We start from the raw sequence: 21,561 nt of genomic DNA, 5'->3' as shown, positions 1-21,561 counted from the left end.
TGACCAAACACATGTAAAACTGAAGCCTCAACTGAAGTGCTAATTAGCATTTGCTAGCATGCTAATAGGCTAAATGGTAAACATTATACTTGTTAAATATCAACGTGTTAACATTGTCAGTGTAAGCATGTTAGCATGCGGACATTAGCATCCAGCTAAGGGTGGTCTCATAGAGCTGCTAGCATGATTTTTACTACTTTTACTAATGAATTCATTATTTTGTCGTTACTGAAAATCTGTTGTCGTATTAATAAGATTAAATATAAAAACATAACTGATAATTTTATGATGATTTGGGGTTTTAAAGGCTCTGATTAGCATCTGCCAACATTAGCCTGTGAGACAGAGGGAGATTTTCTGGAGTCAAATATGCTGGGTTGGGTTGCCAGGTCTGACTACACATGTCCCACACAGAAAAAGTGAGAAACACCCATTTGATCAATATAAAATGTGGAGATTAACGGGAAACATCAGCACTGAGGAGCGCAGCAGGAGAAAGGGTTAAAAACAGAGACTCGGGAGTGTTGGCGGGTTTTGGATTAGGCCACTTGAAGTCAGTCGAATCTGGAAATGATGCATCACCCTTCAATTAAACTGCTCACAAATCAAACCAAAGTATGTTCTGCTTTGTATTTAGGGTCCATTACATAAAGAGGTTGTGAGGCACGCAGTATTTCACCGAATACGGCCGACGACACTTTTAAATCCGCGGGGTATCGCAGGCTTTAAAACGCAGCGTGAGACCGTGTCAGAGGTGGGAAAAGTCACTCGGATGTTGAGAGAGAGAGAGTCGGGGTAATTTATGGCAATAATTTGGTTTCGGTGACGACTTCCCACTTCTGAAGACGAAGCCATGTGAGTGTTTATGAGGCGGAAGCTGGAGGTATGGAAAACAAACAACCTTTGATGGCTGTATTAGCGAGGCCCTCTCTGTGCGCCTCTGCCCTCTTTTTTATCGCCGGCTTGTTCTCTCTTAGCGTAAATCCATCAGGCCCACGTCCACGTTCGTTAAGGCCCCGGCCGCTGACCTTTTAGCGGGGCCGAGATAGTGAATGGAGCAGCGGGGCGGCTTATTGAAACCAGCTGGCTGAGGGGAGTCGCTGCGACCAGAGAGTGGCAGTTTGCCGCTTTATTTAATCTGGATAGGCTCAGGGAGCTGCAGCACCGTGGCATATTTACTGACCTCGGGGGTCAGAATCTACGCGCGGGATCGTAACTCTTTTTCATTGGCCTGCTCCTCCGCCGCACACAATTGTCCTGTAAAAGCCTTTGAAGTGGAGACGCGAGATGACCCAGTTCAGCTTAATGGGAAATCTAATGCGAGGTTGTGCAGAGCTGTCCTTGTAACATGTGTTCACTTTATGGTTTTATTTATTTGGGGGCAACATAGTGCTGTCTACCCCACTATCTCCGTCTCACACACACACACACACACACACACACACACACACACTCCCTCCAGTCCAAATGGATTCTCCTTATGTTCTGGACTGAGGGAGTAAAGTGGAGAAACTCGACTTTGTGGCTCAGTTATGAAGTGCGTTTGAGGAGATTTCAGAATATGGATTAAATATATATCTCGTGTCGTGATACAGCCGAAAGATATCACAACATTTTAAGGCTATGTCGCCCGACCCTCGCTGACAGTTCGTTAGTTTGTCGCCCCAAATCACATTATTGGATACGTTTCTGTACTCGCCTCCTATGTGAGACGAGCCTTCAAAAATGTAGTGCGTCCCTCTTATCTCAAGAGTTGGAGGTCGGAGCTTCAGAGGTTCAGACCCGAGCAAAGACAGAAAACCAGGTTAGCAAAACCAGTTGATAACAACATAGAAACACTGAAGCAACATGTCCACAGATGGAAGTTGGACAGACGTGTCTGTAAGACTGATGTTATGAGACGCAATTAGACAGAAGTGCTGATGAACAGTTTATTTAACAGCTGTTGATCCAACAGGCAGCCATCTTGGATTTATAGGTCAGAGCGTTTCAGTTGAAACTGCAGACTGGACACTCAGACTTTCCAGTTGAAAGGGAAAACATTAGTATTGTGAGGTTTTACAGGAAGTTGTGATATGTGATTTAGCGTTTATAGAGTGGGTTTGAGGAGATTTCAAAACATACAGATGTATAAGTTATCGCGACATGACCTTAAAATAATGCTGCGAGGTTCAGCAGAGCTTCACCTCACAGTTTGATTTATTCTGGGGGAAGCTTCTCTCGCCACACTCCGGTCTTTATAAACCTAAATGGATTCTCCTCACGTTCTGGACTGAGGAGAAGAAGATCCGATGTTTATTCAGACCGCTCAGTGATACCAAAGATATTTGTTCGGCCTACAAGTCGTCTTTATCTGAGACTTGGGAGGCCTGTTGCTCACTCTTGATTTCCCCTAAGAAGCAGAAATTGGATTTCTTGAACTGATGTCACGGTCCCGTGTGGTCCCGAGGTGAACGTGAGCAAACGTTAGTCACGGTGTTGATCCAGCTGACTCTTCATTTCTCATAAGAGAACATTAACAGCACCCGATGACCCTCGGCGTATTGCTCAAGATGCTCCGTGATCCAAAGCATATGGGCTCTTGAAGCGAGATGCCTGTTGCGGTCTCATCAGCTCCTCTCATCCGATGATCTGATCTGGAGTCCCGTTGATTTATACATGAATCTCCGTGCTGTTTGTGTTTCTCTCACAGCTGTCAGAGAGCAGAAGAAAAACACTTGGAGGAAAACCACCAAAGGCTTCTGATAAATCATTCTCACCCTTACTTAGCACTCCACCCCCCCTCCAGTCTGCTGCATTGATTTATTCTGACCAACTTGCTTTTGCCTTCTTTCCTAGGAAGTGTGTAGAGAGCTCTGGTGCCTTAGCAAAAGCAACCGCTGTGTAACCAACAGTATCCCTGCTGCAGAGGGGACTCTGTGCCAGACCGGCAGCATCGAGAAAGGGGTAAGTCATCGACTGATTGTCACACACGTGAAGGTTCAACCGGATCACACTCACCAGGGAAAAGTGAATCCAACGACATCCAACCAGTCACATCTCTGCTAGCTGTCATGACCCACAAGCTAACCAACAGTATGAGACTATATATGGTGCTTACGGATATATCATGATGTATTTTGTGAGTGTGAGAAGGTTAGAAGTTATATTTATTGTCAATGCTACATATGTTTTATAAATTGGAGCGTTGATGATGAATATTCTCGCAATATCGATATCAAGGTCGTCGGTCAAAAATAAGCTGATTCTAGCTATTAGAAACGTTTGTAAGAGCTGTGAAGCAATCAAATAATCTAATTAATTACATTCTTTGTGATTAATCTAAATTAATCACACATACCAATATTTGTCGTGAGAAGCATAAAAATATGAATACAAGCCTTCATTAACCCGCGGTCCACTGCGAGGCTGGTTGCTAATGCTAACATTAGCTTAGCTAGGTCTGACCTCCGAGCTCGCTGCTACGTGTTTTGCTTTTAAGTGATATTTCAGGCTCGAAGGAATAAATTGCACAGATCAGTGCTCCTGTTGCATCGGGGCGTTTTTCCATTCAGTATGCTGAGCAACACTTTGTCGTCTGCTTGTTTAAAGCTACTGTGGAGATGTTCAGCGACGTGTCGGGTCGAGATGCAGCCTAAAAACATCACAGCGGTTTTTAGGCTGTGCCTCCGTACACGATATATTTCTCCGTATCTTGAAATCTCCTTAAAAGCATTTTATAAATGCAGCAAAATCCAATATTACCACATTGTGCGACAGTATTGTCGGGATGACTGAAACAATGTTGACAAAGTTTAAATGATGTCTCGTATCATGATAGTGATGTAATATTCATATATTGATCATTAGTGGAGGTGAGTGAGAAGGACCTCCACAGCGTTAGCTCAGCAGCTGATGATGTGAAACGAGCACTTCGCTGCCCTCCCAGCCTCAGCCGGTGGTACCTCACTGCCTCAGCTCGCATCTATCCCACTCTGGGAAGGGTAACCGTCCTCCGAGTGTTCACTCATGCAGCGGGTGCTGCCACACACACACGCACGCACTCACACACACACTCACACATGTAAGCAGGCCAGGCTTTAGGTCATCAGCCCGCTGTTGATGCCAGCCAGGTTAGGGGAGACAGTTTTAACACGGATTACGGCAGCCATTGTCACCGGATGGTCCGAGGTCTAAAAGGGAAGAATAGGAGAGTGTCACGAGCTGTCACCCGTGATTACCATTAGCTCAGTGGAGCCTTTGAGGACCGGGGCCCACGGACAGGGTCCTGGACAACACAGGGGGCCCCAGGTTGAGCCTGGGGGGCTTTGGAACAGCTTTCGGAGCAGCTTTAGGAGAGCCAGTGGCATACCCCGTCTGCCCCTGCCGGGGACAGCTTCAAAGGAATATGAATGTCAGCCATTTCTCACCCAGCGTGTAATGGAGAGAGGCCCTTCCAACAGGAGCAGGGAGAGAGGGAGAGAGTCTGGGGGAGAGGGCAGAGGGAGGTGGGAGAGAGACAGAAACTGACCAGCAGAGAGGAGGTTTGGGTTTTTTTCTGAACTACTCTAAGGAAAGCAGACTTCCCTCCTCTGAGTCTCTGCTCCGTCACTTTCCCTCCTGCCTCCCTCCTCTCCAGCCTGTTAATCTTGTTTGGACAGCGTCTCAGGACGTGAATGAGTAAGTCAGGGAACGAGGACAGTGGCCCCACGTAGCCCTCACCTTACCTTGACCGGCCCAGCCTCTCTGGGCTCTTAACCTACTGACACAGTTGGAGAGACAAAGGGCCGTCTCTGATCCCTTCTTCCCTCTGGAAGAGCTTAGCACGAGGCTTAAAACACTCCTGAAACTCTCATGCACGCACAGCGCTGTTTATCTCTCACCTGTCTCTAAAACACGCCTCACAGTACACGGGACACATCCAACACTAATACAAAAATCAGCTGAAGATGTTGTTCTGTTAACAAAGCTTCGATACAGTGATGGTTTAACTAACTAAGAAAATGCTCATATTAAAGGACTAGTGCAACGTTACATTTCCGTCCACACTCAGGTAAACTTTTACGTCCTGTAGATGATTCACACTATCATCATCTTTCAGTCTCCACATTATCTGTAAATCAAGTACTTAAAACATATTAGCATCGAGCATCTTATTACACCGTGATGAAGGCATTTCTGTTGTTCAGAGATACAGAGCTGCAGTAATGACATAGTTAGCCTAGCTTAGCATAAAGACAAGAAACAGGGAAACGGTGACATTTCATTTGTCAGAGGCAGGCGTAAAATGACCTCATTTCATTCTCGGAGGAGCAAGCTAACGAGCGCACATCCCCCCAAATGTTGAACTGTTCCTTTAAACTTGAGTCACTTGAGCTCAGCGTGGAGGAAACCAGGCAGGTGAGAGAGGAGAAATAACAGGACTAATGCGGAAATGAAATTATAGGGTGAGTAATAGTGTAATCACAAGTTAGTGTGTGTGTGTGTGTGTGTGTGTGTGTGTGTGTGTGTGTGTGTGTGTGTGTGAAGCAGAGCAGAGGGAGAGAGGATGTTATTGAAGGAAAGCGTCATCACTCAGGTTGTGTGTAGTCCACGTTTCACTGTACACAGATTCACACACATTCATGTTGAGTTAACAACTGTTGGAAAGCTGTTAATTATTCTGTTTAATGTGTTTCATGTTATTGTTATTAAAATGATTGTTAATTGCATGTATTTTAGGGTTTAGCTTGTCTGCTAACAGACTAATATAGTTTAATATATTGACCTGATACTAAGCTAACGGAGGCAGACGGACGTCACGCAGGTCCAAATCCACACGTACGTTTGTTGTGAAGAAATGACTGAGTTCTGCTGCATCATAACCAAAGTGTCCCTCTGTCTGTGTCTCTGCTCCTCCCTCGGCCAGTGGTGCTACCAGGGGGAGTGTGTGGCGTTCGGTACCTGGCCTCAGAGTGTGGACGGAGGCTGGGGGCCCTGGTCCATGTGGGGGGAGTGCAGCAGGACCTGTGGGGGCGGTGTATCCTCCTCCATGAGGCACTGTGACAGCCCAGCGTAAGTAGGCAAAGTAAGCCACAGCAAGCTGAACACACACATCCAGGTCCTGCCTACAGGTGTGTGTTTGTGTGAGTGTGCGCTGTGTGGATGCAGAGGGAGTCTGCTGTTATCGTCTCCACGCTATCGGTCGCTTCCTGTCTTTACGGGAAACACGTAACTATGCCGAAGCAACTAGCTTTAAAGTCATTTTTCTTTATGATAATAAAGAAACTTTCCCCATAAAGTGATGCAGAAAAGGCACAAATGTCCATCTGAAAATGTCCCCACCGAGGAGAGGAGGTGTTGTTTCTTCTGTCTCCACGCTATCGGTCGCTTCCTGTCTTTACGGGAAACACGTAACTATGCCGAAGCAACTAGCATCGTGTTAGCCGTTTCGTGGGAGCTTTAAAGTCATTTGTCTTTATGATAATAAAGAAACTTTCCCCATAAAGTGATGCAGAAAAGGCACAAATGTCCGTCTGAAAATGTCCCCACCGAGGAGAGGAGGTGTTGTTTCTTCTGTCAACAGAAGAAGGATCTTGCAGGTTGTCCTGGACAGGCGGCTGCCTCATGCTGTTTGAGACGGACTGATGTAGCATGTGCAGTCAGTTAGCACAGAGCTCACTCTCTGCTGTACATTATAGTGCTGTGTAGTTCTGTTTTAAGGCCTCTCATGTGTCCTCACTAGACAAATCATTGTCCAGAGCATCTTCGTCTGGCGAGTAGACGTTTGGGATCTTAATCTCTCTTCCAGCGTTGCATTCCTTTGTTTTGGAAGCTAGATATGACGTCAAACACGTCATGGGAAGACATGAGAAAGAGCCAGGGTGAACCAGAGGGAAGGGAAAAAATGGAGGGGGGGAGAAAGAGGGGAGAGGAGAAAGCACCGGCATAATGTGGAACACCTGTGAAAGGTGATCGCTGCTGCTCAGGCATCAGTGCAGAGAGGAGGGAGGCAGAGAAAACACAGGCAGACAAGCCTCGAACACATTCATTAGTCTTTTTTCTTTCAAATGAAGTGGAAATAGTCGCGGAGGAGAGGGAGGCTAACGAAGGTGAGAAGATGGAAAGAGATACGAGAAGAGAAAACAAACCCTGTAGGTGCAGCGGAGAGGAGACGAGTGGAGGTTACACGTCTTCAGTCTCAGATCTAAATGTCACACTTACTGTAAGATCTCAGAGAGCAGCTTGGATTTCGTGAATGAAACGCTGGCACACACACACGAGCTCAGCAAAGCAGCAAACGCAGACACACAAACACACTTTGTCTTCTGGCAGAGACTTTATGAGGCCTGTTTCATGACCTGCATCCACCAAACCCTTCCTGCAATGAATTCTTTGAAGCTTTTTTTACGTTTTTTTTTTTTTTATTGTGATTGTAATTTATTGGTGTGATGTTTTGAAGATCACTTTTCAATCCCCGCCGCTCATTCAACTCTCCTGTGTCTCTCAGCCCGTCTGGAGGAGGGAAGTACTGTCTGGGGGAGAGGAAACGTTACAGATCCTGTAACACCGACGTGAGTTTTTTCATCTCTTTGCCTCCTTGTTTTACCGTCTGCCAGATATGTAGAGCAGTGAATGCTGGAACTAGAGCAGCACAACTAATCGAACACCTAACAGCACCTTAATAAAGTGCTGTGGTGCCGCAGAGATGTCCGGACCAACGAGTCTTGTTGTCATTGCAATATCTGTCAAAGTAATCTCAATATGATATTTATTTTACTGCACAATGCAGCGCTAAAGAGCCTGAGCTGTCCTCTGGATGGACGCTCTGTTGCTCTTTAAAGGGACTGAGACAACTGGTGTGTTGACGTAGGTGAGGGCGAAGTAATTTGTTATTGTACTTCAGTACATGTTTCCGGTATCTGTACTTTACTTGAGTATCTCTGTTACTTTCACTCTCTACATCTGAACACAAACATCTGAGCAAACAGGCCAAAACAGGCCATCGCACGCCGCCTTCTCAACGTCACAAGACTGATTTCTATGTAGACGTAGACACAGACGTTCAGACGCAGCGAGACGAAACAAAGACGTAAGAAGACGTGAACAGACGGAGAGGGAGGCTGGAATGGGGAGAAAAGGCGTGTTAGTGTCTCGTATCTGCAGAGAGTTTCTTATTTTCTCTCTTTGTTGCTGCTCGGGACGCTTTACCAACCCAACATGTGGCTATTTGACGTCCTGGGAATGAGACTCAACAATCAACTATCTTTGTGGTGCGTTCAGGAACAGCTGGGACAAATCCTACTGATTTTACCTTTAACTTTAATAGTCTTTGAATTATATTAATATGACGTGAGCTTCAGTTAGCTTTGACCACAAATGTCCTTCAGAGGGAGACTTTTTACGTCACCCGAGGAAGATGCACATGAAGTAATCATCCACCATCTTATTGGCTTCATCACTTTCCTGGTTTGTTCATGTGGCACAGAAGTGCGAGTCACTGGGGTTGTGTGAAGTTTGGACACAGAAGTGAGAGGACATTAAAAACCACATTCAGAAAAGTAGATTGTGGACGTCGCCAGGATCAATCACGGCCTAACGTTGTCAGATCCCGCGAGCCGACTGCGTGGAGGCGTTCTGCCTTTGGATTAGTTTTGCTCCACGTTCCTGCAGAACATGTCATCTTAGGAGAAGCTTTAAAAGGAGCATGTTAGCTCGCAGCCTCGATCTGCCTCTAAGCTTTCTGACAGACCATGATAAAAATGCACAGGCAGTGATTCGATATTCCCTCTGTAACTTCAGGTTCATTCGTCTCTTTGTCACCGTAATAGCTCATATATTGTTTGTGACAGAGTGTATTCCATGAAAAGCACTTCGTTTCTTTTTCTTCTTCTTCTTTTTTTGAGGTCTGGAGCGAAGCCTTAAACAAATATTTTACATGGCTGCGAGATGAAATCTCTGTTCAACTATTTCTAGGTGGGCTTTTTTTTCACAAGGTGAAAATTGAAATAGTTCGGGCCCTGGTGGACGCTCGACCGCAGGTCTTAAAAATAACAGCTGAGCGAGCACCGAGTGTTTTCTTTGGAAAACAAACAACATCCCAAACCGCTATTTCATCACACTGACCACACCTTGTCCAAGTGTGTGTGTGTGTGTGTGTGTGTGTGTGTGTGTGTGAGCACCAGATGTAGATACAATGACAAATACTCACACACTGAGGCTCATAAATTGATGTTTATATCTCGGCTATTTTAACGTTGATCGGTGGTCAGATCAGATATTTTGTGTTAATGCTGCCTCCCTTTCCTTCCTGTTGCTACTACGTCCGTCCTGTGGGAGATGACTTTATATTATAAGGCTGTTCAAGCCAAATACGTGTGGTTAGATAACTTTCTAATTAACAACCAGCTGTTAACTCATAACAGTTAGCAAGTGTAGCCTCATCATGTGCTTATTATATTGTTACAACTGTCAGATAACGTAGCATCGCTATATTACCACATGTTATAGCTGAAGGTTGGAGGCAGTAGATGTCACCTCATCATAATGCTCTGACGGCCCACAGGAAGGGAAAATGTCGTTTTTCTAAAATAATGTTTTGGTTAGTTTGGTCGTTACGCCGGAGGAGTTAAGATGTTTGTCTCCGTTGTGCAATGAAAACAAAAATGACACAGTTTAATATCAAACTAACAACTTCCAACAGCTTCAAAGTGAGTCGTCTCAGCCTGAACGTCGCCCACTGACGTGATGTCAGGAGAAGTTTCTCAGACTTGACAAAGCTCCAGACGTTATACAACTGTTTTGTACAGTAGTGCGCCTCATTACGAGCAAATTGACTTCGACGTGTAAAATCAGCGGAGTTCCCCTTTAACTCTGGAGGCTGCAGCAGGCTGATGTTGTCACATAAGCATTCAGAGTTGTGTAATGCTGGTTAGTCAATTAATTAAATAGTCAATCAGCTGGAAACGACAACAAACACTCCCCGTGAACACTCGCTGCTTTTCTTTTTTGGGCTTTGGTGTTTGTACGACGGCACTTTGAGCTCGGAGGTGAGTTTTTTTGTGATTATTAGATATTTTCTGACAATTAAAGGTGAAATGATTCATCAATTACTCAAAACACAATCAACCGGTTAACTGATAAAGAAAATAATCTCCTTCAATGTGATCTTTGAAGTCTTCTGACTCGTGCTGGCGCGTGTGAACCTCACTCGGCCCTGCGTTGTCGTCTCAACACACACTTGTAATAATATTATTCTGTCTCTTCTGACTCAGTCTGTGTTTGATGTGCGAGTTTAAAGCTGCCATATTGGTAAAACACTTGAGCGGTAATGAAAGTGGCTCGGGCTGCTGCAGTGTGGAGCACTTTCAGCATGTGAAATACAGCTTTGACCTGAGAGCGTTTATTCGTCCCGGGGGAAAGTGTTTTGGGGTTTCTGAGGACCTTTTCACACCAATAAAGTGTTTCTTTCCACTTTTTACCTCCTCTCACTGGAGCAGCGTCCACACGTGAAAACAAAGCGAAGCCTCCGAACACTAAACAAACTGTTCTCGATGAGAAAAAAGTTATTTATTATAATACATAATAAATAATAATAGTAAACAGTAAACAGGTACTCGAATCGTAACAACATGCCTGCGTTGGTTCAGGATCTTAGGGGACCGTTTCTGCTTAAAATCACGGTTGTTGTTTTGATCGCGGGCCACAGACTTGTGTATTTATGGATGTTTATGTTCTGCATTGGTTTCCATTCATTTCCACATGGCATGAAAATCACTTGGCAGACTCTGAAATATGTTTTTGAGTCTGCATTTATTTGTTGTCAAAGATGTATAAGAAGTTATCGGTAATGCAGTTTAATCAGAAAAGTCTGTGTTGCTTTAAGCCGTAACAATAATTCACTGTGACACGACTCAGGAAAGTTTTGCTTTGAATACTGAACTTTTATTAGAATATAACTTTTTATTCAATAACAACAAGAAACGAGATGCTGAGCTGCACGACAGGCTTCAGACGTTGACTAATACCAGTAATGTATGGAAGAACATTTTAAAGTTTAAAAGACAAAGATGAAAGAAATAAAAAAAGGAGTAAAGTCAAGAGAGACAAACCATCCAGCACATATATTATCCACAGTCCAGTCTCAAGTTTCAAGACTCAGATGTTCATATTTTTATATAAATGGTTGAATATGCTTGCTTGTAATTAAAGAGCTCAGACACTGGTCCTGGTTTGACCCTTTAAGCATCACAAATTCAGAAATGTCTCCTCTGTCGCTGCAGGCCTGCCCTGTCGGATCTCGTGATTTCCGGGAGAAGCAGTGCGCCGATTTCGACAGCATGCCTTTCCGTGGGAAGTACTACAACTGGAAGCCGTACACTGGTGGTGAGTTCAGGACCAACATCCTTATACATTGTTTTATTAAGAGGGAAATATTCCAGAGCAGTGAACATTATGAATCTTTCATTTTAAAAATGCTGTCGGGTCCGAAATGATTGTTCTGTTCATCTCTGTGTCAGAATTCTGACAGCTGCTTCCAGCGTCTGACACGGTTTGTCAGCCAATAGTACAGCACCGTCGGTATCATGTGGTTTCTGTGTTTCGTCAGCGAAAGAGTCAAGAATCTCTGTCGTTGCCAAGTTTGTTGAAAAGACGTCAAAATGGCTGAGTTGTATGATGTGCGCCCAGAAAGCTGCGCTGCTCTACTGTGCTCAGCGACTCTCGCTGGTCTTCTGGATCTGCTGCTCGTCCGACCTGGCAGATTTTACGTTTTGGACAGGCCTCCTGACACATTTCATGTCAGGAATCTCCCCGAGGAAAAGGACTCATTCTTTCGGTCTCTTCTGGATCAACACTTGTCCGACTGAGCCAGATTTGCTGCAAGTGCTATTGTATTCAATCACAGTTATTGGCAGGAGTGTAGGAGTGCAGGCCTGCTGTCAGTCTCCCCCTAACTTCTCCCCTTGATGTCTACAGATCATGGAAAATATCCACTTAACTAAAAACACAAGAAAAAGTGATAAAAGTTCGAAGCATGTAAACACGACTTTTATTTTCTTTGAGAGATGGAAGAGCTGGAGTTGGATGTCTTTTATCACTCGGGTCTGTTTTGTCGAATCCATCACCTCCTGACTTCCAGCGTTCCTCGGGCCGGGGGCTGTGATATAAAAACAGCAGATAACCTGCGTCAGTGTAATTGTTGTTGGCAGGGTGAGCTGTCTCAGTTGGTGTCAGTGTTACAGTGACGTCAGGCTCTGGGTTTTAGATCTGAGCGCCGCTGACTGTCCTCCACACGAGTGTTATTGTCAACAAGTGCAGTGGAGATCCCAGAGCTGGCCGCAAGTCCTGGGACAACACCGGTGTTTGCTGGTCTCCATGTGTTGTGTGAGTGAGCGTTCAGGTCATGTTGCCTGTTGTCTGCGTGCAGGCTGAACTCCAGATAACGATGTGCTCTGTATGTTCTGTGTAAACCAGGTGGTGTTAAGCCGTGTGCGCTGAACTGCCTGGCAGAGGGCTACAACTTCTACACAGAGCGCTCTCCTGCGGTCATAGACGGCACCCGGTGCCAGGCCGACTCTCTGGACATTTGCATCAACGGAGAGTGTAAGGTAAGAGTCTAAATCCACGGGATCAAACTTTCTAAGAGTTACAGCAGCAGCAGCACCTGAGCCAGACTATTAACCTATATTCATTTAAAACGTGACGCGTCCAGGCTTTGCACGCAGTCAGAGTCAGAGGCAAAAATATTCACAGCGGGGAAAAAAGGATGACAGCAGTTACAGTACACAGCAGCAGCTCTGAATAAACAACCAGCCTACCTGCTGCAGGCACCGTCTGCTGGCACGAGGTTCACGCTAATAAATAAGGAAGCTGATTACAGCCCGTTAAAGAGAAGGATGAGACGAAAACTCAGCTGAGGTTAATAAATATTCACATGGTCCGTCATAAATATGAGATGAAAGTCATAAGAAGAGGTTAAAGTCTCAGTAAAAGTGGAAATTGAGATAGAAAAGTAATAATTTTGACTTTATACCTCAGAATAATTTCCAAGCAGCATTAAATCATGTAAACCTTTTATAGTAGTGACAGAAAAATAAGATTACGAACCTGAAAATTAACATAATTTGTCTCCTTTAATTATTATCACAGCACGGCGGCATTAGATCGTGCTGTTGATGCAGTATTATCCAGTATTATGATCGATTAGCATGTAAAATGCAATAAAACTCTGCATCTCCTGCCCTGAGATGATATAATGACCAACCACACTCTGACGAGATCCTCAGAGGCTCTCGAGCTCGTTTGTGACTCATATTTTGTCAACTCACGACTGATTCCCTCCTGTTTTACATTAACTGACCGAGCAGCACAAGAGAGAATAGCACGAGAGTTTCAGCAGCCTCCCGCTCGCTGTCTTTATCTCCGTCTGCACAGTTTGGTAGATACTGATTGTGTAAACACGACTGCCAGAAGCACAAGACTGCACAATCCTCCAGTGAAGAACAATCGGGCCTTTGAGTCGCTGATTGTGATCGAGTGACTGGCATCGCTCTGTTTCTGACTCTTATCAGTCCTCTGCAGCCTCGACTGGGATTGTTTTGTGATAAATAAAACACAAAAAATCATTGTTGTGATTGAATAATGATTTTATATATATTTGAAAAGGCTGACTTAATAACAAGGGAAAACAACATTTTATTGAAAGGACTTGGCAGTCGCTGCCGTCTTTGTTTTCATGAGCATAAATCATTTTTTGTCCAGTGTGTGTGTGTGTGTGTGTGTGTGTGTGTGTGTGGAGATGAGGGTCTTTTTGTGTGTATTTTCCGAGATGCAGCTGAAATAACTTCTTGGTTGCTCGCTTTAAGTATTTGCTTTGACTTCCACCTGACCGTACAATTTGATTCCTGTTTGGTGTGCACCGCGCTGCGTCCGTGCCAACAACATTACTCTGATTCTAATATAAAAACACAACATGGTGTGTGTTTTAATGGGAAGAGAATCCTAAGAGGTGGAATATTCCCTACCAGAGGAGCGTTGCAGGTTTATTTCCAGTCCGAATCCAGCGTGTCGTTTTTATTTCAGAGGCTGGCTCGCTGGGTTTTTCGCTGCCACATTGTGATAAATCTCCAGAACGCCGTCTGCTTGGACGGCGCTCAGAAACACTCAGAGCCGCTCTGCTGTCTGCAGGTGGTGGAGACACAGAGAGGGAGAGCGAAGGGAGAGGAGAAAGAACGGGGAGATCCAGAGGAGTGGAAGTGTTGGTGATAACAGTAATCCTCCCAGATGTATTGTCAGACTACATTAACACAGAGTTGATAAAGCTGCTAGCGCACGGTCTGCAGACGGCGTTACTGCCCCGTTAATATCCAACACACGACAGGTTCCGTCTGCCGTTCAATCTGAACGGCAAAACCCAAAGATATTCAGTCTGCAGGGATATAAAACAGAGCAAAGCATTGCATTGTGGGTAATGTAGGCAGCAGGTTTTCAACTGACTTCTTCTTCTTCACAACCTGATGCTTACATTACCCACAATGCAACTTTCTATCAGATTACATGCAGCTTCCTCTGCAGACACAAAAGGCTTTATACTTTATTTTTTAACACACATGCAGCAAAACTCCCCCGAGGCCTGTGAACACACTTTAATGTGGACAAATTAGTCGTGGCACCCTTTAAGGTGTTACTCAGGAGAGCGCATACCTCCGCCAAACATATTTACGTCTGCCAGATCTGGATTTTTATTTGGATCTGCATCAAATTGTCACTTTTTTTGGACTTCACCAAGATCCGTCTGTTGTTTCCTGCAAAATTAAAAAAACAATGTTAAAGAAAGTGAGGAAACGATTCCTGGATCCGTCCCTCCATCTGGATCCACACCAGCAGTTAACAGGGTCAGTTCTGGGCCATGACCCATCCGTTAAGTAGCTTCTGTGTAACCCGACTGACAAACCAACAAACAACCAACAAACTGACACAGGTGGGAACATCGACGACCTCCTTGGCCGAGGGAACAACGCAGATCTTTAGCTTCAGTCGAAATCTGCTGACTGCGGTCATTCTGAGGTTTTACCAATTAAGCTACGATGATGCAATCGCTGCAGATTGAGCTCAGATAAAGATTTAATGGGCTTCAGGCAGCCTGCTTAATAAAGTTAATTTGGAGCCAGCACATTATTATATGTTCCAGTGGTTAGTATCAACATCATGTTTTATGATTTCTCATGTGTTTGATATGAAAAAACCTGCCAAGTTTTTTAGCAACTACAGCTGTAATCTGCTGGATCCCAATGTAGCTGTTCAGAGTGTTAAAGGATCAGTCTGGTGTTTTATTGAGTATGTTTAAGGTTGCAGATATATAGGTACACTGAAAAAGATTAATCCGCAGCTGAAACAACGGTGCATTTTTTTTGGGAGCTATTTTTAGCAGTGGATTCAAACACATTTGGTTCTGCGATGAGTATTTCTGACAGCAGGATGGTGTACGAGAGCTTTAAAAGGTGCTAGCAGGAGGATTTTACCAGAGCTAGGTTAGCTAATCAGCTAGCTAGCTGGCTAACTGGCGGCGTTTGTATTTCCCAGACAGACATGATGGTCAAAACAATCTTCTCCTTGAACTTTCAGCAAGAAAGTGAATAAACATTTTCCAAAATGAATCCTTTAAAGGTGCAGTATGTAAGAATTGGCCACCTTACTCAAAACAAACAGGGGGCAGCGTATCACCAGAATAACCACTAGCCGCTGCTAACTGTGGCTATCGTTAGCTTATTAGCCGTGCAGCCAGCAGCCGGGGCTAACTGGTTAGCATGTTAGCTTCAGTAGATGTCTCTGCAACATAATACACCAGACCTCACATTTCTTCACATTCAGTTGATAATTTAAATGTTTTCAACTTATATTCCTACATATTGCACCTTTAAAGATCATGAAGTCTGTGCTCTGATATCTGACATTAGTAGATTTGTGATGAAGTAATAATTTTCACAGTAAAAATGATGTTAAATCCTGAATACGTTCAATGCTAACTCTCATTCCCTGTCGGCTTCAAAGCACGTGGGCTGCGACAACATCCTGAGCTCTGACGCTAAAGAAGACCGATGCCGTGTGTGCGGAGGCGACGGCAGCACCTGCGAGGCGACGGAGGGACTCTTCAACGAGTCTCTGCCCAGAGGAGGTAAAACACATCACCCAGCTTTAAGGATGAGAGACGGAGATGTTGTGTCAGCTCAGGTTTCTGTAATAAAGCAGCTCGCAGGCTTCTTCTGATCCACTCGGTATGAAAAGGAGAAGAGAGAGAGAGAAAGTGTGTTTTGGTCTGATGACCACATGTGACAAAGTCAAAGTCACCGGAGACGATTGTGAAGAAATCGTCCCTTTTGTCTGGAAGTCAACACGTCCTGAAGCCAGGACACATAATCTTTCGTGGAAGCGTGCCTTTGTTGCCTTTGTCACCCACCGACAGAACATATGTTTCTGGCTATTTAGACTGATGTTGTCAGAGTATAGATCAAAACATAATATTTCTCCCATTAATTACATCATGCAGTGAAGACATGAGGAGTAGAGATAGGGACACGGTGTCGGCTTTCGCCCGAGGTCGTCTATAGAGAGCCGGGGGAGAGAGAAAACATATTTCTCCTTCTATGGTATGGCTAGTAAACCATCTAAAAATACTGTGTGTGTATGTGTGTGTGACTGTTTAAGAAAGGAGGGGATTGTTTTGTCCTCCTGCTTTGTCCTTTTTGGGTGAATTGGAATTTATTCTATACGTCCTCCTACCGAACATGATATGTAACGTCCTGTCTGGACTGTCTTGTAAAAAACGTCTTGTAGAAATGAGATTAGGAGGGTTGGGGGGAGTCTGAGTGGGAGAAGAAACCGATTTAACGACCCCTGTTCTTGTCTTCCAGGCTACATGGAGGTGGTTCAGATCCCAAAAGGTTCGGTCCACATCGAGATCAAAGAACTCGCCATGTCGAAAAATTACATCGGTAAGTGACGACCTCGAAACGATCACCAGTCACATGTATTATGAGACAAATGTACACTCAGTCGTGCTGGCAGTGTGGCTCGTTCATGTTCGTGGTCCCCAGAGGATGAAGCTCACTGACTTCTATGTGAGGTCCACATTTTTGTTTTTGATAAAAAAACAACGGCACGATTGAGAGAAACACAGCAGCTCACTGAAAAGACATGGAAACCGAGCGTCTTGGAGACGTAACATCAGGCGCTGAGCAGCAACAAACATTTAATTTTCTTACCCACGGCACAACTCCGGCCCTACGGCGACTCTGAGGGGACAAACTACTTTTGTGCAGTCTCTGGTGGGACGCCCTTTAAATCATGATGCTGTGATGGTAAAGGGGCTCAGTAGTGGATGACGATGGCCTCGTCAAACAGCCCGACCCTGCTGCATTTTAGCATTATGTCTGTAGCATTTAGCTCACAGCACCACTGAGGAGGCACTGGTGTGGCTGTGGACCCTGCAGTGGCTGTGGACCCCGTCGTTCACTGCAGTGCGATGAATTGGCGTATTCGCGACCTCAAGCTGTTTCGTATTATCTGTTCAGCTCTGTGTCGACCACATTTCCTGGGATTTCCTCGTGTCTTTGTTGAGAGCAAATTATAGAAGATGGCATCGTTTTAATCTCCTGTTGTCTAACGCGAAGCCGTAAAACCGAGTCTGTAAAAAAAGAAAATAACACACAACCCTGAATCTTAACACATGTGATGGCCATCTTGGCACCAGACTCATCCGCTCCGTTCCAGACTAAACAAAAACTATTTGCAACACTGGCAGCGCCTGACCCAAAACAATCAAACAACCGGATTCAATTAAGCCCGTTCTGTGTCTTTTCATTAACAGGAGAGAGACGTGTGACGGCGTGTTGAATTTATAGCGGATGGTGTTGATGGAGGGCTTAAGTCACACTTTGAACCAGAGAGCCGCATCAGATTTATAGGGCCGTGGTGACAGCTGCCTGGTCCACCAGGATTAGAGGGATATGATGTCTATATATCAAAGTTTAAAGAGTGCAATTTTGGCTATTGTGTGTGACGAGATTTTCCCTTCCAAGCAATTTGTAACATTGTTATGAGTTTCATCTGTGACCCCAGTGATAAAGATAATATTTTCTCTTCTGCTGCATTGTCTGAGTTGTTTGCTATTTAGGTCAGCAAAGTTTTAAAGATGTTATATTAAAGTAAAAACTAAGCGAGACAACATAAAAATAGAGTCTGGGACGTCGGTGAGGATTTGTGTAAACTGTCCCGCTCAGAATAACAAGATCACAATGCTCACAATGAGTGCCAGATGTGCTGAAAATTGAATTTATTGTGAGGGGGATTGTGATATGTTAAAGAGGAGTAAACTATTGTTCATCTAATCTGCGTAAACGCTGCAGAGGGGAATCTGCAGAGCACGAGCCAAACAGACAGAAGAGCGAGCGGTTGGATCGTTTCTCCTCAATTTGGCCTCATTTCAACGCTCAGAAAGTGGATATTTTCAGATCTGTTGTGCTTGGAGACCAACTTCTGCTTTGACAACCAGACAGAGTGGTATTCATGAGCTCCGTCCAGGCTTTCACCTGAAGCGTGTTTTCTTTCTCCTTCCCGAATTAGACGTATGTACATGTCGCTGCACGTGAATGTCTTCGCTCACGCTGTGTGTGAGTGTTTCTGCTCGACCCCGTAGAGAGGCAGGAAGTGACGACGATGACGATGAACAGCGACGGTGACATCACACCCAGTGACTGCCTCCACCTGCTACTGTTCCTGTCTGCTTTTGATTTCAGCTTTCTAAAAAGTATTTCTTGTTTTCTGTGATTTTTTTCTCAGCTTTGAAATCTGAAGGGGACGATTATTACATCAACGGAGCGTGGACCATCGACTGGCCCAGGAAGTTTGACATCGCGGGGACGGCCTTCCACTACAAGAGACCCTCCGATGAGCCCGAGTCTTTAGAGGCGCTGGGAGCCACCACTGAAAACCTGATTGTCATGGTAACAACAAGATAATATTATAATGTTTTCATCCCGTTTGAATTGTGCCCTGAGTTACACGTATGATGTTTGGAGCTCATCTTTCGTTTCATGTCCATCCGAGCAGTTGTGTGCATTTTAATGTCGTGTCGGTCTTGAACTCAACATCTGGGTGCTGACCTCAGGTGACCCTCAGCCAGCGGTTTGGGGTTAAATGCGTGCCAACAATGTCGGCATCCGGGTTGTTGTATCTCGTTCATGTAAAGTAGTGAATGCCCTTTTCTTCGCTGCATGTTTGTGTGTTCATGTGAGGCAACAGAGCATTTTCTTGTCGTAACACTCGGTGGTTTCTGCCTGAAAATGAATGCTGAAAATACCAGACCACACAGACGAGCACCCGGCCACTCCACCGCTGGCCGTTTCTTTGCGGCTTGCGAAGCCTGACTGCCTCAATCTCCCTCTGCGTCGAGCAGGCTGATATAAAAACCCACCAGATCCTGTACTGATCCAGCCTGTCCAGACAGCGTTTAGAGCTGCTGTGATCGATAAGTGAATCTATCTCCTCCCTCCATGTTGCAGTGAAGTAGCTGGAGACTTGTTTTAAACATTGTTTTTGACATTAGCAGCTACAGAGAAGATTTTAGCCTGTGTGTAAATATTTGGGATCTCAGGAAACCATTTTATTTATTTTTGGTTGTTTTTTCCGTTTTAAATCAAGTCTCCAGCTGCTTCAGCTGTTTAGCAGAATGCTGCAACTCCGATTTACTGTGAAGCTCCGGAAATGTTTTGTGGACTACGAGACAAGATGTCGGCTAAATTTAGCATTTTTGGGTGAACGTTTCCTTTAACAATGGCTCAAATCACCAGGGAGGGGTGAATCGGGACCTCATTCTGTAGCTCTGTGGAGCTTTTAAGCATCTTTCAGCTCGTTGTTTTGGTTTTAAGACCTGCAGCCTCCCAGTGTTTGTTCAGTCTCAGCGCTCTCATCAGCTACATGAGCATAACTGAGTGTATAGTGGATGAGGAAGAGATGGAGGAGACCAAAACGGAGCTACAACGAGCGAGAAACACAACTCCATATAAATGCTACTTTGACTCTGTGCTCAGATGAAGTTATTATCATTATCCCCCTATTGTTTTCATACTGAACACATATATTTTACTAAATATACTTTCTTCTTCTTCTCCTTCTCCTTCTTCTTCTCCTTCTTCTTCTTCTTCTTCTCCTTCTTCTTCCTACTGTTTCTCTCTGTTTGCGGCTTCGTCTGCAGGTTCTCCTTCAGGAACAGAACATGGGAATACGCTACAAGTTCAACGTGCCCATCCAGCGCACCGGGAGTGGTGACAACGAGGTGGGCTTTTCCTGGCACCACCTGCCCTGGTCCGAATGCTCGGCTACCTGCTCTGGAGGTGAGTCAGCACTGGAAGCCTCCACTGCAGTATGTTTCCTCTGGACTCTGTTAATAGTCACAGAAACACAGCTGTAGCTTTGCCAATGTGGAAGGTGTTGACAAGAACCTGAGGGGTGTCCACTTTCATTTTTAATGTTCATTCAGTCGTGCTTTCTCCAGCTGGGAACCAAATTTAGCATCGAGTCGAACAGAATTTCCACAAAGTGCTTCATGTGTGTCATTGTTATCTGCCGAGCCTGTTTCCAGTGCGTTTTGGTTGTTATAGAAAAAAACATCTCTTCCACTTCAGCCAAGTGTAGGCGGATGGAAACTAGTTATTATAGTTATTATTTCTTAACACCCTGTATGGATGTTATATTATGGATGTGCTCAGTCACACAAGTTGCATTAAGGGATGCAATGGATGAGATTTTCATAAAATAACACAATTCATGTTTTACACAACTATAATCATCAGTTTCAACCCTTCAAAGAATGAAAACAAGGGTTTTTGGGTTGAATGAATGATTTCTTGTGATTTTACTAATTATTATGATCTGACAGACACTAAACTCCACAAAGAGTTCATAAGCAAATGTAAACAACATGAAAACTGTCAATTTATGACCATGTGATACCTTGAGACTGTTACTCGCTGCAGCCATGAGATGCTGCTGGGAAGTATCAGCGTCCTGTTTGTAATAAATTCATTACGTGGTATCAGATCGGTGCATAAACCCGCTGACACTGAGTCCAGCATTTCAGGAAGTATTGGGGGCATTTCTGATGCTGGCGTCTGAACAACCCTGATGGATTTACAAAAAAAACCTTCATGCATTTATTTACTCTTCATTAAATTTCTTCCTGTCAGTCGTTAAATGCAGAAAAACTTCATGGATTATTTGAAGCGGAGCGTGGGTCCAGCTCTCATCTTTTTCTCTCTTTGTTTTGCGTCTGCACAACTTATTAAACTTTATTTTTCTACGAGAGAAGAGCCGTCTTCTCCGCGTCGACCTTCTGCTGAGCTCCAGTCGCCTTGTAGAAAAAGAAAAAGCACCCCCAAGCATTTTGGTGTTGAGTACCAAAACACACTGCGGGTGTCTAAATTCCTTCTGAATATTTCTAACAGTCTCAAATATTTAATGCTTCATATCTTGTGTGTGTGTGTGTCATTCTGTAAATCTTCCCCCCAACTAGTAATTACACAAACGCTGAGGAGCAGTGTGTGGAAA

The 21,561-nt window shown here is 44.6% G+C and overlaps 1 protein-coding gene across 2 annotated transcripts in view; it reads left to right on the top strand.

Moving 5' to 3' along the window:
• Window positions 1-21,561, top strand: part of adamts6 (ADAM metallopeptidase with thrombospondin type 1 motif, 6) — a 66,115-nt gene that overhangs the window by 32,733 nt on the left and 11,821 nt on the right. For both annotated transcript variants that reach the window (XM_084383994.1, XM_084383993.1), the window contains 9 exons: window positions 2,839-2,946; window positions 5,888-6,033; window positions 7,469-7,532; window positions 11,241-11,343; window positions 12,433-12,566; window positions 16,009-16,132; window positions 16,869-16,949; window positions 18,796-18,959; window positions 20,210-20,348. In XM_084383994.1, coding sequence (XP_084240120.1) covers window positions 2,839-2,946; window positions 5,888-6,033; window positions 7,469-7,532; window positions 11,241-11,343; window positions 12,433-12,566; window positions 16,009-16,132; window positions 16,869-16,949; window positions 18,796-18,959; window positions 20,210-20,348 — 1,063 coding nt within the window. The remainder of the gene's footprint in view (window positions 1-2,838; window positions 2,947-5,887; window positions 6,034-7,468; window positions 7,533-11,240; window positions 11,344-12,432; window positions 12,567-16,008; window positions 16,133-16,868; window positions 16,950-18,795; window positions 18,960-20,209; window positions 20,349-21,561) is intronic.

The sequence above is a fragment of the Pagrus pagrus genome (genome assembly GCF_965226575.1).
Source record: "Pagrus pagrus genome assembly, chromosome: 19".
Lineage (NCBI taxonomy): Eukaryota > Metazoa > Chordata > Actinopteri > Spariformes > Sparidae > Pagrus > Pagrus pagrus.
The sequence above is the reverse complement of the archived record's forward strand: the minus strand, read 5'-3'. Positions and strand labels throughout refer to the sequence as shown.